Source organism: Panthera pardus, unplaced genomic scaffold, assembly GCF_024362965.1.
Source record: "Panthera pardus isolate Hobbes unplaced genomic scaffold, ASM2436296v1 HiC_scaffold_1, whole genome shotgun sequence".
NCBI classification, from domain to species: Eukaryota; Metazoa; Chordata; class Mammalia; order Carnivora; family Felidae; genus Panthera; species Panthera pardus.
Window position 1 is genome coordinate 21,841,010 of NW_026526654.1, and position 14,268 is coordinate 21,855,277.

At 44.2% G+C, this 14,268-nt stretch overlaps 1 protein-coding gene across 4 annotated transcripts in view; it reads right to left on the reverse strand.

The window, feature by feature from the left end:
* The window catches only part of FARP1 (FERM, ARH/RhoGEF and pleckstrin domain protein 1), a 294,494-nt gene that overhangs the window by 69,321 nt on the left and 210,905 nt on the right, over nt 1-14,268 (reverse strand). For all 4 annotated transcript variants that reach the window (XM_019444039.2, XM_019444038.2, XM_053893079.1 and 1 more), the window contains exons 4-6: nt 10,950-10,992; nt 8,378-8,456; nt 132-229 (exon numbers count right to left, since the gene is read on the reverse strand). In XM_019444039.2, coding sequence (XP_019299584.1) covers nt 132-229; nt 8,378-8,456; nt 10,950-10,992 — 220 coding nt within the window. The remainder of the gene's footprint in view (nt 1-131; nt 230-8,377; nt 8,457-10,949; nt 10,993-14,268) is intronic.

A 14,268-nucleotide genomic window follows, 5' to 3' on the forward strand; every position in this document is an offset into this window, starting at 1 on the left:
CCATGGGCACTCATATAACAAAATAACAAAAAGACATAATTATTGTTTTTCGTGGATGTGCTTATTTTCCCCCATTGACCACATCACCGTTACTGCCAACGTGACTTCATCGAGAAACCAACAGAACTTACATTGTACAATGTGTGAGATCAAGAGAGCCGCGCTGGTATCATTGCACGTCAGCCTGCCTTGAGCCAGATCCTGCTTCACCTGCAGAGCAAACAGGTACCTGCGGACGCAAATAAAAATGATGCGTCACACACCTAGAGGCTGGCGCCATGCAAAGAGGGTGGGAGGTTTGGTGTCAAAGTCAGGCTCACTTCTGACAGCTCGTCCACACTGTGAGGGACTAGAGAAAGGTATACAAACCAAGGAAAAGAAAGTCTGTGCCGGCTGGAATGAGTTCCCAGTACCACTGACTGCGGTGTAAATAGTCATACCTCATTCAAGGGACCAGGAAACACACGGTAATCTTTTCACATGATGAGTAACACATTTTGTTCTATGGCTGTACCTCTCCATACAAAGACCTAAGACGGAGCACCTGAATGGCTCAGTCAGTTAAGCTTCCACTTCTTAGTTTTTGCTCAGGTCATGATCTCATAGTTTGCAAGTTTGAGCCTTGAGTCCGGCTCTGCACTGATAACGTGGAGCCTGCTTGGGATTCTCTCTCTCCCTCACTCACTGCCCCTCCCCCACTCACTCTTTTTCTCTCTCTCTCCAAATAAACTTAAAAAACAAAAAAAAACAAAAAACCCAAGGCTGTATCTTACCACTCTATAATTTTTTCAGGGTATAATTTTTTTCCCACAGATCAAATATACTAAAACATAAGGCTCAGATAATAACAATAGCTTATTATGGTTAGGAACAGCTTTTTTTTTGCCAATGGAATTGGAAAGACAAGAGTGTGTTTTTTTGTGTGGTGTAATATTCACTTAGGTTCTTCCAAAAGCCTCAGTTACCAGATCTCTAAAATTGAATTTAGTTTAAAGTTATATTTTCTTTATATTGCGGAATAAAGCAAGTAAACATTTTTTGGTGAAAGAGAAGAGGTACTTACTTATTTTGAGAGAGAGAAAAACAGAGAGAGAGAGAGAGAGCATGCACAAGCAGGGGAGGAGGAGGAGGAGGAGGAGGAGGAGGAGGAGGAGGAGGAGGAGAGAGAGAGAGAGAGAGAGAGAGAGAGAGAGAGAGAGGAGAGAGAGTGAGAGAGTCCCAAGTAGGCTCCCAGCTCAGCACAGAACCCTGTGCAAGGCTCATTCCCACAACCCTGGGATCATGACCTGAGCCGAAATTAAGAGTCAGACACACAACCAACTGAGCCCAGGTGTGGCAAGAGATAAGGTATTTATAAATAAAAGAAATTAAATAAAAAATAGTGCAATGTAAAAACTGATTTGAAAAAAATCAATATGAACTCCTAAATTTTCTCCATAGAGAAATGGTGGATTTCAGGTATCTGGTAAGGAGAGGTACAAAGTGGGCCTGAAATATTGAGTGATGGCAGAAAGCAAGGCAGCTTTGAAATATACATGGGCTGTATTAAAAAAGCGAAAGAAACATCTTGAAGGGATGTCCACTCGCCAATGCTGTGGCAACGTGAGTAGCAACAAGAATAATTAAAGTGACTCAAAACACATGGAATTGATGAAAATTCTTGAGTTCATTTCAGTATTCAATGAGAAAGCCAGAAAATGTATCACCATTGGAGACTACTGAAGCAATTCTTTATTCAAAACTTGGTAACCTAACCAAAAACTTGAGTCTGGAATCTGCCTCTCTCGATAGAAGGGGTATTTCAGGATATACAGGAAAATGAGGCAAAGTTCTTTACAGAAGTATGCCAACTCATAATAACAGCAAGAATCCTCATTCCACAACATCTAAAGAAATTATGGACTCTGGCAAGCACTGTGAATCGCTGTAAAAACCATTCAGGAGATCGGACATTTGCATAAAGACAAAGTAACAGGACCTTGCCTCACAATGGCAAGATCAGAACATCACCACCCTAATTCAATGATGGATCTTAGCACCATTCATGAAATAGGAAGTTCACATCACTTCTGGTAGATTCTGGCCAAAAATATTCAACTTGATCCATCAGGCCTATAGAACTAACTTCCAGTTTTCCGGAAATGCAGAGGATAGAGGAAGAAACTGAGTGGCACCACAAGGAAGAAATCTGACAAATTTAGAAGGTAGGATATTTTAGAGTATAACTGGTCCTGTTTCTTCAACAAGAGGGTATCATGAAGAAAAAATAGGGAGGGACTCTGCTAGATTAAATGAGGTCCAAAGGACATAACCAAGTGTGACTATGGCCTACAGTGAATCTCATCTTATTTTTTAATGTTTATTTCTATTTTTGGGAGAGGGAGGGAGGGAAGGAGAGAGAGAGAGAGAGAGGGAGAGAGAGAGAGAGAGATTGAGCACGAGCAGGGGAGGGGAAGAGAGGGAAAGAGACACAGAATCTGAAGCAGGCTCCAGGCTCCAAGCTGTCAGAATGGAGCCTGATGCGGTACTTGAACCCATGAACAGTGAGATCATGACCTGAGCCTTAGACGCTTAACCGACTGAGCCACCCAGGTGCCCCATGAATCTCATTTTAGATGAGTACATACAAATGACATTTATGGGACAAATTTGAGTATGGCCAAGATATTAGATGAAATGAAAAGTACATATATATGTGTAGAAAAAATCAGAAAGGATATCACACTAATGTATTAACAATGATCACCTCTGGGGAACAGGAATACAGTATTTTATCTTCTTATACTTGTTTATCTGTATGTTCCAACTTTCTATACTGTACATTTGCTATTTTTGTAATAATGAAAGGTTATTTGTAATTTTAAAAAGGGGGGGCTTTTTTAATTAGACCAACCACAGAGGGTTCTATAAAAATTAAATAAAGCAATATATGGAAAGCACAGTGACTAGAATAAAAACATTCAATAAATGTTAGCAAATTTTCTCTTATAAAAGAAAAACTAGGGGCAGCTGGCTGGATCAGCTGGTAGAGCATGAAACTTTTGATCTTAGGGTCGTGAGTTCAAGCCCCATGTTGGGTATAGAGCTTACTTAATTAAAAAAATAAATAAAATAAAAAGAAAAAGGGGTCCCTAGGTGGCTCAGTCCATAAAGCATCTGACTTCGGCTTAGGTCATGATCTGGCGGTCCGTGAGTTTGAGCTCCTCATCAGACTCTGTGCTGACAGCTCAGAGCCTGGAGCCTGCTTCGGATTCTGTGTCTCCTTCTCTCTCTGCACCTCCTCCACTTGTGCTCTGTCTGTCTCTCTCTCAAAAATAAACATTAAAAAAAATATAGAAGAAAAAGAAAAATGAATTCTCTTTAAGCTATTTAAGAAATTCCATTGTTAACTAAAAAACTAAAACAAAACAAAACAACTTCAAGAACAAACAAACAAAAAAACCTACGAAAGCTACAAAGGCAATTCTGTAGCCAGACCCACAAAAACCCAAAACAAAAAAACACTACAGATCCACTCGTCGATAACCGTTGGCCTTTACCCAGCCCCTTATATTTATTCTTGCTCTAACGTTCTCTGTCTCTGGAAAGTCAAAGGGAAGAAAGGCAGAGAATATAAAAGAACCAAAACATCAACATATTGGTTTACAAGGCAAGAGGCAGTATAAGCCATCTTTCTGGATTAGGCAAGGAGTACTATTTTTTGAGCTGAACACTTCTTACAGCTACAGGCTTTAATCTTCTATCTGGTTAATTTTTAAGTAGGCGGCATAAAAGCATCACACTGTGAATATTTTACCATCCACCAGTTCAAACACAGGGTCTTGTGTTTGCGGAGAAGCGTTCAGGGACGGATCAATGGTCAGAGTCTGACAGGCTCTGGGGACTTTGGCTGATGGGCTCATGTAGACTCTCAGTCAGCAGCGGTTCTGAAAGCCCACACATTTAGGCACAGGGGAAGTGGCATTTTGAAGACTGCAGTGAGCCTGCAGTCCCGAATCACACGGAGTCTCCCTGTTCAGAGGCCCCTGTAATACAAGGAAGACCTTCCTGGGTACTGACTGTTCACTTCCTAATGACAGCTATAAATCTTGAGCAAGCTGGCTTCGATGCTAACTTCAGAGATTCAGCAACACCTTTCGTATTATAAATGGAAACAATCCCCATCAAACACACAGGAGCTAAAGGCTAGGTTGAACTCAGCAGGCACTAAATACAATTAACTGAGTGAATGCTGAAAATGCAAAGCGCTCAAAGCAGAGTCAGTCCCCGGCACAAGGGTGGGTGTCAGGAGAAGGGGATGATGGTGCCAGGGCTAACGAAGAGGGCTTTTGGTTTCCAGGGATCGTCAGAGTTACAAATCACACCAATCTGATGCCTTGCTTTAAATGGGTCTATTTTAATTTGTTTCATCTTAGCCTGGGAGGTCTTAGCCTTTCTTTTCGTATTCAATGGAAAGTAACTTACAATTTCTCTGCCAGCCTGAGGAACCACCTCAGGCCTTGCAAACACTGCAAGTTCTCAGAGGTCTCTCTCCACCCCTAGAAAGGGCAGAGCCAAGGAGAAATGGGATCCTACTGAAGATCCCATGCCCAGAGCAAAGTGTACCAAAGCCCTATAGCCCAACAAGAGTGACTCGGAACTCTGCGATGAGAAAATGTGGCGAGTTCTTTTCCGAAGACCCCTCCCTAGCTGTTTAAAACCTGCACCCACGACTCACTACTTCTCTCTCCCTCTAGAGGCCCGGGCCCTAGCAGCAATAGTACACAACAGCCGCTGAAAGTGCAGTTCAATAAATAGAAAGGAATTCAGCTTCTTGGTTAACAGCAAAGTGCAATTCAATCTGCTTTTTGTACAAGCGGGAAGCTGAAAGCTATTCCTGAGGCCCCAAGAATTAACCAGAGAGCCAGAGTCCCTTTTAGTCGGCTGAACTGTAGGCCTGCCTCTGTCCCCACATCCCTCGCCTGAACTGCTGTCCACACAGAGCTTCTCCCAAGCCCTCCTGCACTCCCCATCTGCTACAGGAAAGTGCCTGGACCTCAAAGGTCACATCATTCAATTTCTGCTTACACGGGAATTTGAGAATGAGGGAGGCAACACATCGGATCTGGAAGGTCCCCCTTCCCGCTACACCTCGTGACAAAGTCAAAAGCGATGGGGAGCTTCTAAGTTTCGTATCAATTTCATTCGCCCTTGCACCAAAAGGATTCTCTCCTTGGAAAAGATTTTTAAAATGTCAGTTAACACCGGGAGCCAGAAAACAAAGACAACAACACAACCCTAAACAATCCATCCGTTGAGCCCGGGTTCCCTGAGGAACTGACAGGTTCCACCGAGCAGCCGGCAATATCCCGGGCACACTTGGCTCAATGGCCACAAGCGGTATGGAATTTTAGAAGAAAAACCCGAATAGTAGAAAACCATGGGGTGCCTGGGTGGCTCAGTCTGTTAAGCGTCCGACTTTGGCTCAGGTCACGATCTCACGGTTCCTGAGTTCCAGCCCTGTGTCAGGCTGTGTGCTGACAGCTCAGAGCCTGGAGTCTGCTTCACATTCTGTGTCTGTCTCCCTCTCTCTCCGCCCCTCCCCTGCTGGTGCTGTCTCTCTCTCTCAAAAACAAACGAACACATACACACATAAAAAAGAAAACTACAAGCCTCTGCAGACAATGGTTCACAAGAATTGAAAAGGTGCAAAACTCAAAGCAAAGTGGAATGGAGACGGGGAAAAAAGGATTTATGCCAACTTCATAAGCAGGACAGAGGCCCAGTGACATGCAGGATGCAAAGGCAGGCTGTTGACCAACAGTTGGACTTGCCTTTAGATTTATGTCAATAGTCTGAGCTTCAAGCAATGCACGTTACGATAAGAAACCCAGCCCAGAAACAGACACAATAGCCCCAGCAGTGACACCACAGAAGACTCTGTTGCCACTGGCCTGTCTTATGCATCCTGGTGTAGCAGCCCAGCTGTGTCTCCTCTACATGAACCGTTCTAGTCAACCGTGCATGCTTCCCAAAAGGCTGCTGGCTCCTGCAATCCCAGGCTACATAACGGCTTCATCGATTTGAGGATTATAAGTAGAGGGAAACAATTAGCAGCAAATCATTCAGAAAACTGAAAGCCACGGGAAGTCATGGCCTTCGCTTCTTCCTGGAACTCCACATTCGTGTCCCCAGTGCCCTTCCGGACACCGCCACGCGATGTCTGGTTGGCATCTCAGACATAAGCCGGCAGAACCAACCTCCCGACTCTCCACCCCTCAGTCATCACCTACTTCCCTCCACCCTTTCCCATTTTAGTTGCCACCAAAATGGCCAGCCAGCTGCTTAAATCAAAATCTAAGCATCCCTCTGTCTCCTCGGCCTCCACCGCCAACCCATCACCACGACAGATGGACCCCGTCCCCAGCACGTAGTCCAGCATTTGCAGCCACCCTTCTCTGCTTCCACGCCTACCACCTCCTTTGCTGCCACCACTGTGGCGTGGACAACAGCAATGGCTACCTCACTGGATTCCCAGCTGTCACTGTCCCCCAGCACCCACATGCCAGCTAGACTTTCAACCCCATGAAACATTTGGCCTCTGTCCCACCTCACTGCACTTCACCCTCTCCATTCCGGCCATGCCAGCCTTCTCTTAGGTACAGCTGAGCCTTGAACAACACAGAGATTAGGGCTCCATCCCCCTGCACAGTCAGAAATCTGCATATAACTGTTGACTTCCCCAAAACTTAACTACTGTTGACTAGAAGGCTTGCCAATAACAAACACGATTAACACGTATTTTGTAAGTTCTATGTATTGTACACTGTATTCTTACGATAAAGTAGGCTAAAGAAACATGATGAAGAAAACCCTAAGGAAGACAAAATACAGTCACAGTCCTTGTGTTGTATCTACATAAAAAAAAATCTGCGTGTAAGTGGATGTGTGTAGTTCAAAGTTATGTCGTTCAAGGGTCAACTGTATTTGAACATCTGGAACTTGTTCCTGCCTCGGTCACTGCCCAGCTGTTCCTTCTACTTGGAAAGCTCTTCCTCCAAAAAGGAGGGACAGATTCTCATCTCTTCCTCAGAGAGGCACCGCAGACTGAGCCATCACAAGCGGTGCCCTGGTCACCTTCTATCACATCCTTCTCCTTCAGTTACCCATAGAGCCCTTACTGTTATCTGACAGTTCTTGCTTCATCAGTCATCTTGTCTGCTCCCCTGAGGGTCAGGCTTGTCTTTTCACCACTACGTTCCCGGTGCCTGGAACCGTGCTTTGCACAGTGTCCACTTTGTAAGTACTGCTGACTGAATGGCTTCACCCCTCTGCTAAATGATAGTCAACCACCCACAGTATCCAAGATCCTGTGCTCTGTACCAAGAGTGTGGAGAAGGATGTGACACACTTGGTCTAATCAGCTACGAGACTGAAAGCCACGGGGCGCCTGTGTAGTTCAGTCGGTTGAGTGTCCGACTTAGGCTCGGGTCATGAGCTCACGGTCTTTGAGTTTGAGCCCCACGTCGGGCTCTGTGCCGACAGCTCAGAGCCTGGAGCCTGCTTCAGATTCTGTGCCTTCCTCTCTCTCTGCCTCTCCCCTGCTTGTGCTCTCTCTCTCTCTCAAAAATAATAAACAAACATTAAAAACAAAAAAGCCACGGGTGGCAGGGCTGTGGCTGGTCAGACTAATGTACCACTTGTAAGAGCACTCTTGAAAGGGAGGCATTGTGTGTTCACACATTCCCACCAGACTCTGTTCTCCTTTAGCATATGTGCGTCTTGTGCAAATTATAAAATTGGTAATAATAAGGGTGATGATGGTTATCATTCAGAGCATCCCTACCGGTTCTGGCCACTTTATGTATACGACTGCTTATCCTCAAAACAACCGTGGCCAAGCAACCAGCGTGGTTGCGCAGACACAGGGGCATTAGCAGAAGCGCAGAGGGAACAAGTAAATTGGCCAGTCACACAGGGACAAGGGCAGGCCTGACTCCGTGCTCACGCTTCTCCCACTTAGGCCAACTTTCAAAGAAATCGATCTTCAGCTCATGTCCAGTCGCCCATGGCAGCAACAGAGAGAAACAGAGTTAACATCTTGGTCTCACAGGGTCTGACTTCCCCAAACTGTCTCGTGATGTGACAGACAGAAGAAGGGAAATATGACAGCAATAGGTTATAAGACCAGTTCACAGCACAGCTTTGCAGAAACCCAGGATTCAAGGAAAATGTGGTACATTCTTTCTCCCCATGTTGGTCAGCACCATCGGGAGCACGGAGCAGATGCGGGTCAGATAAATGCTGTGAAAATGCTGAATCAGTTGACGGAGAACATTAACTTTCCCTTCTCCTCGGCACCCAGTGGCAATAAAGAGCAAGTTTCTAAACCACTAACCTTGTGAGTTCTTCCTGGAGTTGTGTGTGGTCAGGTGGAAAGAATTTCACCACAAACTTCACAACAACATGCTTTGGCCCTAAAAGGGGACAAAAAACAGTAGAGCATTTTTGATTTGTTCCAAATGCAATTAAAGAAAAAGACTTCGGAAGGTATATTATACAGCAAATAATGGATCTCATTCCAAGCCATCAAGAGTCCATCTGTTGACGTCCAGGTTGCTGAACAGGTAGTTCAGTTCCTAATTCATACTTCCATATTGCAGGGAGACAGAGAGCCCTTATAAAATAACGTTTTGACAAAAGTATTTCATTCAGGTATTACATTTTTTCTCTGAAGACTTAAACTGTACCCGGATTTTAAAAACAGGCATTCGTCTTCAAAAATTTATCAAATTGGCCCTTTCAGTCAAAATATGGGCTTTCGACAATGAGGAAATAATGAAAACGTAAATCGGTTATACAATTTAGTACTTTAAATGATCTACAAGGTACAGCTTCCACTGTGTTCATCAAATATGTATGAGCATCTATGTGTCAGGTGCTCCCCGAGCGCTGGAGAAAAAAACATCAACACGACGTGACCCTGCCCTCGTCCAGTCAGCCGAAGCCCTTCATAGGTGTCTTATAAGCCATCTTACGGACGAGTTCAGGCAAAATCAGGAAGCAGATCTGGGGTGGGTGGACAGGGAGAAGATCAATGGGATGGGTCACTTGTCAGAATTAAAATGTCAAACAGATCATAATAATTTGTAACCCGAATCAGAGCTTGTTTTGAGGTACAGATCAAATTTTATACATATATCTACACACATATATATTTATGCTCAATATAAGAGGAGTCTTGTAGGTTCTACCATTTGGAATGACAGCAATGAGTTTATGTTCTATGAAATATAAGGTACGATAACGAAATCCAAATTTTAACAGCAGCTGTCTAAAAGCAGAAAAAAATTTTTTTTGCTCTGCCTTCGCTGTCACAAAAAACAGATGTTGTATTATCATTTCTATGATAACATATTTAAGTTTATGAAAAAAACGCAAAAGCGACAGAAGGTGAAGATGTAGACAATATATACAAAATGAGGAGAAAAACAAGGCACAGAAATAATGAAGCCCGGAGACACTGGGCCCCCTTTCCCTGACCACTCACTCTAACAATTAATAGAAACCCTCGCCTGTCAACTCTGGATCATAAAGTAACAATAGCAAAATGGGGAAGAACAGGAAAAACCATGCTATCTCCTCTCCACGGGGATCCCCTGAGGCCACGCAGATCCTTAGAAAACCTGAAAGTAGGAAGGTGCTATCCCCCAATGCACAATGACAGCTTCACACAGCTAGCCATAGCACGCGGAGACGGAAGGAGAATCCTCACTCCAGGGTGGACCCAGCAGTGACAGACGCGGTCTTCCGTCTGTATTTGGCAACGGGCTAAAAGACACCTTGCCACAGTGAGCATTTCCCAGGAGGTATTGCAGGGACACACGTCATCATTCTGGATGCTTCACTACCTCCCCCGTCAGGCCTAGGGGCTTCTCCCAGCAATGTGCCCCTACCCTCCAGCCCCCCAACACGCTCAGGTCACTGGCCAGCCACCCTCGTAAATGTTAAACTAACAATGCCAGTTTCATTTTCGGCATCAATAATTGCTTAATTTAAATGACAGAAGCTCAACATCCATTTCGAGTGCACGGGGGCCATCCAGACACCGTGTGCCTGTTCAGTACAGCCACAAAAATTGCTAGAAGTGGCCCAGTGGGGCTTCTTAATCAGACATTAAAACGATCCCAGCAAGGTAGTGTGGAGCTTCAAGCTCAACTAATGGAATGCACCTCTGTTACTACCCTCAGACTTTTGCCCGGGCTGTGGCTGCAGTGAGGGGGCATTTGGGATGAGTTGTCTGACTCTGCGCTTGACCTCAAAGTGGAGAGGAGGGAAACGGTCCTGGTCCTGGGGCACAATGAGAAGGGACAGAGAAAGCGAGCCTTCTTCCCTCACTCCTCTCCTAAATCCTCCTTAATCTTCCCCAACACATACTGTAAATGCAAGCCAGACTCCCTTCAGTTCTGCCTGCCATTCAGACACACACACACACACACACACACACACACACACACACACGCTTTCAGGCACTTTATTTTTCCAAGCAACCAATACGTGCACTCTGATTTCACAGACATTGAAGAGGCAGGACAGAAAACCTAACATCAATTTTATGAATACATGGTTGCACCTTCCCCTTCAAAAGTGACAGTAACAACCTCGGACAGAGACCAGGCAAGCTCAATTAGTCTGGAGATTAACAGCATGCTCTAGTCGTTAATCAAAATGAGGTTTGATTTTCCAAGCAAGGTTTTGATTACCAAATTGTTAAATATTAATACTGCAGAAGAGACATTTTAATGGCACATGGATTAGTGGATGAAAAGAAATCATGGGGCCAAAAAAGAAAAAAAAAAAAAAAGAATCTGTGTCACCAGTGTGCTGGATGCCACAGGGCAAACATCTAGAGGAGGAAAATGTCTGGCTTTATATTTAACATCACTGTTAAACACATGGTGTATACTTACTTCTAATCTGCTTGACAATAGGTTTTAAGAGATCCAGCCACACCTACAAAGGAAAAAACAGATTGAGACAAATTCTCAATGAAAGGATGCAAGTATTTGGAGGCTTGACTTGGAGCTGTTTAAAATCAAAATACTTTTTGAGTATTCGAGACCGTCTGTTCCTATTCTCTGCAGGACGGCGTATCTTACATCACTGACCGCTTTTATAGTACAGATCCAAATTTGCTGGCATTATCCCTGAGCTTCAAAGCTACAATCTCTCCCAGATTCAAATGGTTAACTATGAATGTGTCTCCTGTCATCTGCAGTGTTCCACCAAAGCTAGCCACTCAGGAAACTCGGATGCATGATTGCATGTGTGGCTACAAGCTGAGTGAAATATGCAGGCTCCTTAATGAAACAAAATACGTGTACATACACACATTTACAGAACAGCACGCCTTTGAGGGATATGGGAAGGGATGTTTAGAATATTACCTCTGCACTGGGTACTCTCCATAAGCTTTTACCTCTTAAAAAAATTTTTTTTAATGTGTATTTTTGAGAGACAGAGATAGAGTATGAGCAGGGGAGGTGCAGAGAGAGAGGGAGACACAGAATCCGAACCAGGTTGCAGGCTCTGAGCTGTCAGCACAGAGCCTGACCTGTGGTTTGAACTCACAGACCACGAGATCATGACATAAACCAAAGTCAGCCAAGCAACCGACTGAGCCACCCAGGCACCCCACTCTTGACCTTCCGACAAGGTCAGAAGGATTTCTGCTGCCCAGGAGAGTAACCTGAGACTTGTAGGGACCAGTAATTTGTCCCGGGCTGGCAGAGCCAGGCCTGAAGCCAGGTATATCCAGCTTCAAGGTCCAGACTCTTCACATACGTGCAGTTTAGGGGGCAAGATTAAAAGAGAGAGGAGATAAACCAGCTGCCCTTATTGATAAAACATAATTTAACCGTATTATCCCATTTCACACATGCTTTTCTCTCAATTCCTGGTCATTTGAAAAGGGTTCTACTGAAGCTCATATTTGCATGTATGACAAAAGCAAGGTTAATGTGCCTAATATAAAGAGGATTTATAATAAGAAAAACCAAATACTCCCAAACTATGCAAAGAATAACAGCTAAATGACAGAGAAAAAAAAGAACAATGGCTAATGGGGAAATGTTCAAATTCAGGAGTGATTTGCCCTACAAACGCAAGTCTGAATAATCAAATACCACTTCTGCCCATTACATTTGCATCTAGATATGCCTCTATGTATGCACATATTTGCATTTTATAATTCTCAGATTTAGCAAAGGTAGCAGAAAATGTACACTGTCTTACCTCTATTGGCGAATAAATGAATTGGTATGTTTCTGGAGACTAATTAAGGAATAATTACGAATAATTATCTAAAGCCTAAAAAAACGACTCCTATACATATTCTTTCATCCAGTGATGCAACTTTGGTAAATCATACATTTATGCACAAAGATTTATGTAAAATAAAAATGTTGTGATTAGCATTGCTGATAGTAAAAAATTTTTACAATAATAAATGAAATAAAATAAGTCTACATTTATATGACACATTATCATGCAGGCATTAAAAATTATGTTCTTGGTGAATATTTAAGTACGTGGGAAAATGTGTTTGGGAGGTTGGAAGATGAGCGACTTCCTGTCTTCTGCCTTTCTCCATTATTCAAATTAGCCTTAAATTGAGCACTAAGAATTCTTATAATGCAAAAACTAAAAATTTTAAGTCTCTAGTTATTTAGGTTACTCTTCCCCCATCACCTTTTCAAATAAGTAAGATTTTGTTTAATTGAAAAAATTTTTTAATGTTTATTTATTTTTGAGAGGGAGGGGCAGAGAGAGAGGGAGACACAGAATCTGAAGCAGGCTACAGGCTGTGAGCTGTCAGCACAGAGTCCAACATGGGGCTCGAACCCACCAACTGTAAGATTGTGACCAGAGCTGAAATTGGACACTTAACCAACTAAGCCACCTAGGCGTCCCGAATTTTTTTTAATTAAAAAAATTTTTAATGTTTATTTATTTCTGAGACAGAGAGAGGCAGAGCATGAGTAGGGGAGGGGCAGAGAAAGAAGGAGACACAGAATCTGAAGCAGGCTCCAGGCTCCAAGCTGTCAGCACAGAGCCCGATGCGGGGCTCGAACCCACAAACTATGAGATCATGATCTGAGCCAAAGTCAGTTGCTCAACTGACTGAGCCACCCAGGCACCCCAATGTTTTTTTAATTTTTAAAAAATGTTTATTTATTTTTGAGAGATTGGAGTGGGGGCAGAGAATGCATGTGCACGCATAAGAAAGGAAGGGGCAGAGAGAGGGGGATAAAGAGAAAATCCCAAGCAGGCTCCACACTGTCAGTGCAAAGCCCTACATGGGCCTCGAACTCACAAACCACGGGATCATGACCTGAGCAGAAACTGAGAGGCAGGATGCTCAACTGACTGAGCCACCCAGGCGCCCCCGATCAGTAAGATTTTATCATGAAATTCTCATTTCTGTATTTCCTATCCTCTGCTGCTCTCCTGCTTCACGGAGCTTCTGGTCTAGTGAGGAAGCAACAGGAACCAACTCCCCCAAACTGACAAAAGTGAAGACGTGCCTGACCCAAAGGGAATGAAGGGAGGAGCAGAGGACTCCCAGGGTCTGGGGCAGAGCAGTCTGACCCAGGCATGGGGGCAGGGGGACCGGAGACCCGATACAAACAGGACATTGTGAAGGGAACACGTCCCTGAAGATGCTGTCATGTGGAGATCTGAAGGGAACAGAAGACACACAGGTAAAACCTTTGTCCAGGTGCCAGAGGTGCAAGGGGATAGCTGCAGAGCAGGGCTGGTGGGTCAGGAAGGGGTCAGCCTCCCCGGAAGCCATGTTGAGATTCTTCATCCTTATCCTAAGAGCAATGTAAAGGATTTAAGCACAGGGCTGATACATGCAGATGTGCACTGTAAAAAGACTGATCTGGCAGTGTGGGAACAGACAGAGGGGCTGGAGCAGAGGCAGGCTGACCACACAAATAGTGCAGGCAAGAGAGGATGGTATTTTGGACCAGGAATGCAGAAGCAGAGTCGGGGGAAGTGGGCGGATCTAAGAAAAATTTAAGAGGTAAAATCCCCAGGGATTTACTGATGGACTGGATATGGTGGCTGAGGCAGAAGACAATGACCAAAATGACACGAGAATTTCTGCTGAGGGCATCTGGACTGATGCTGGTACAATTCACAAAGATGGGAGGGCTGGAAGAGGGGCCAGGATGGAGGTTCTGGACACTTTGATTTTGTTGAGGTGCCCTTGGATTTCATGAG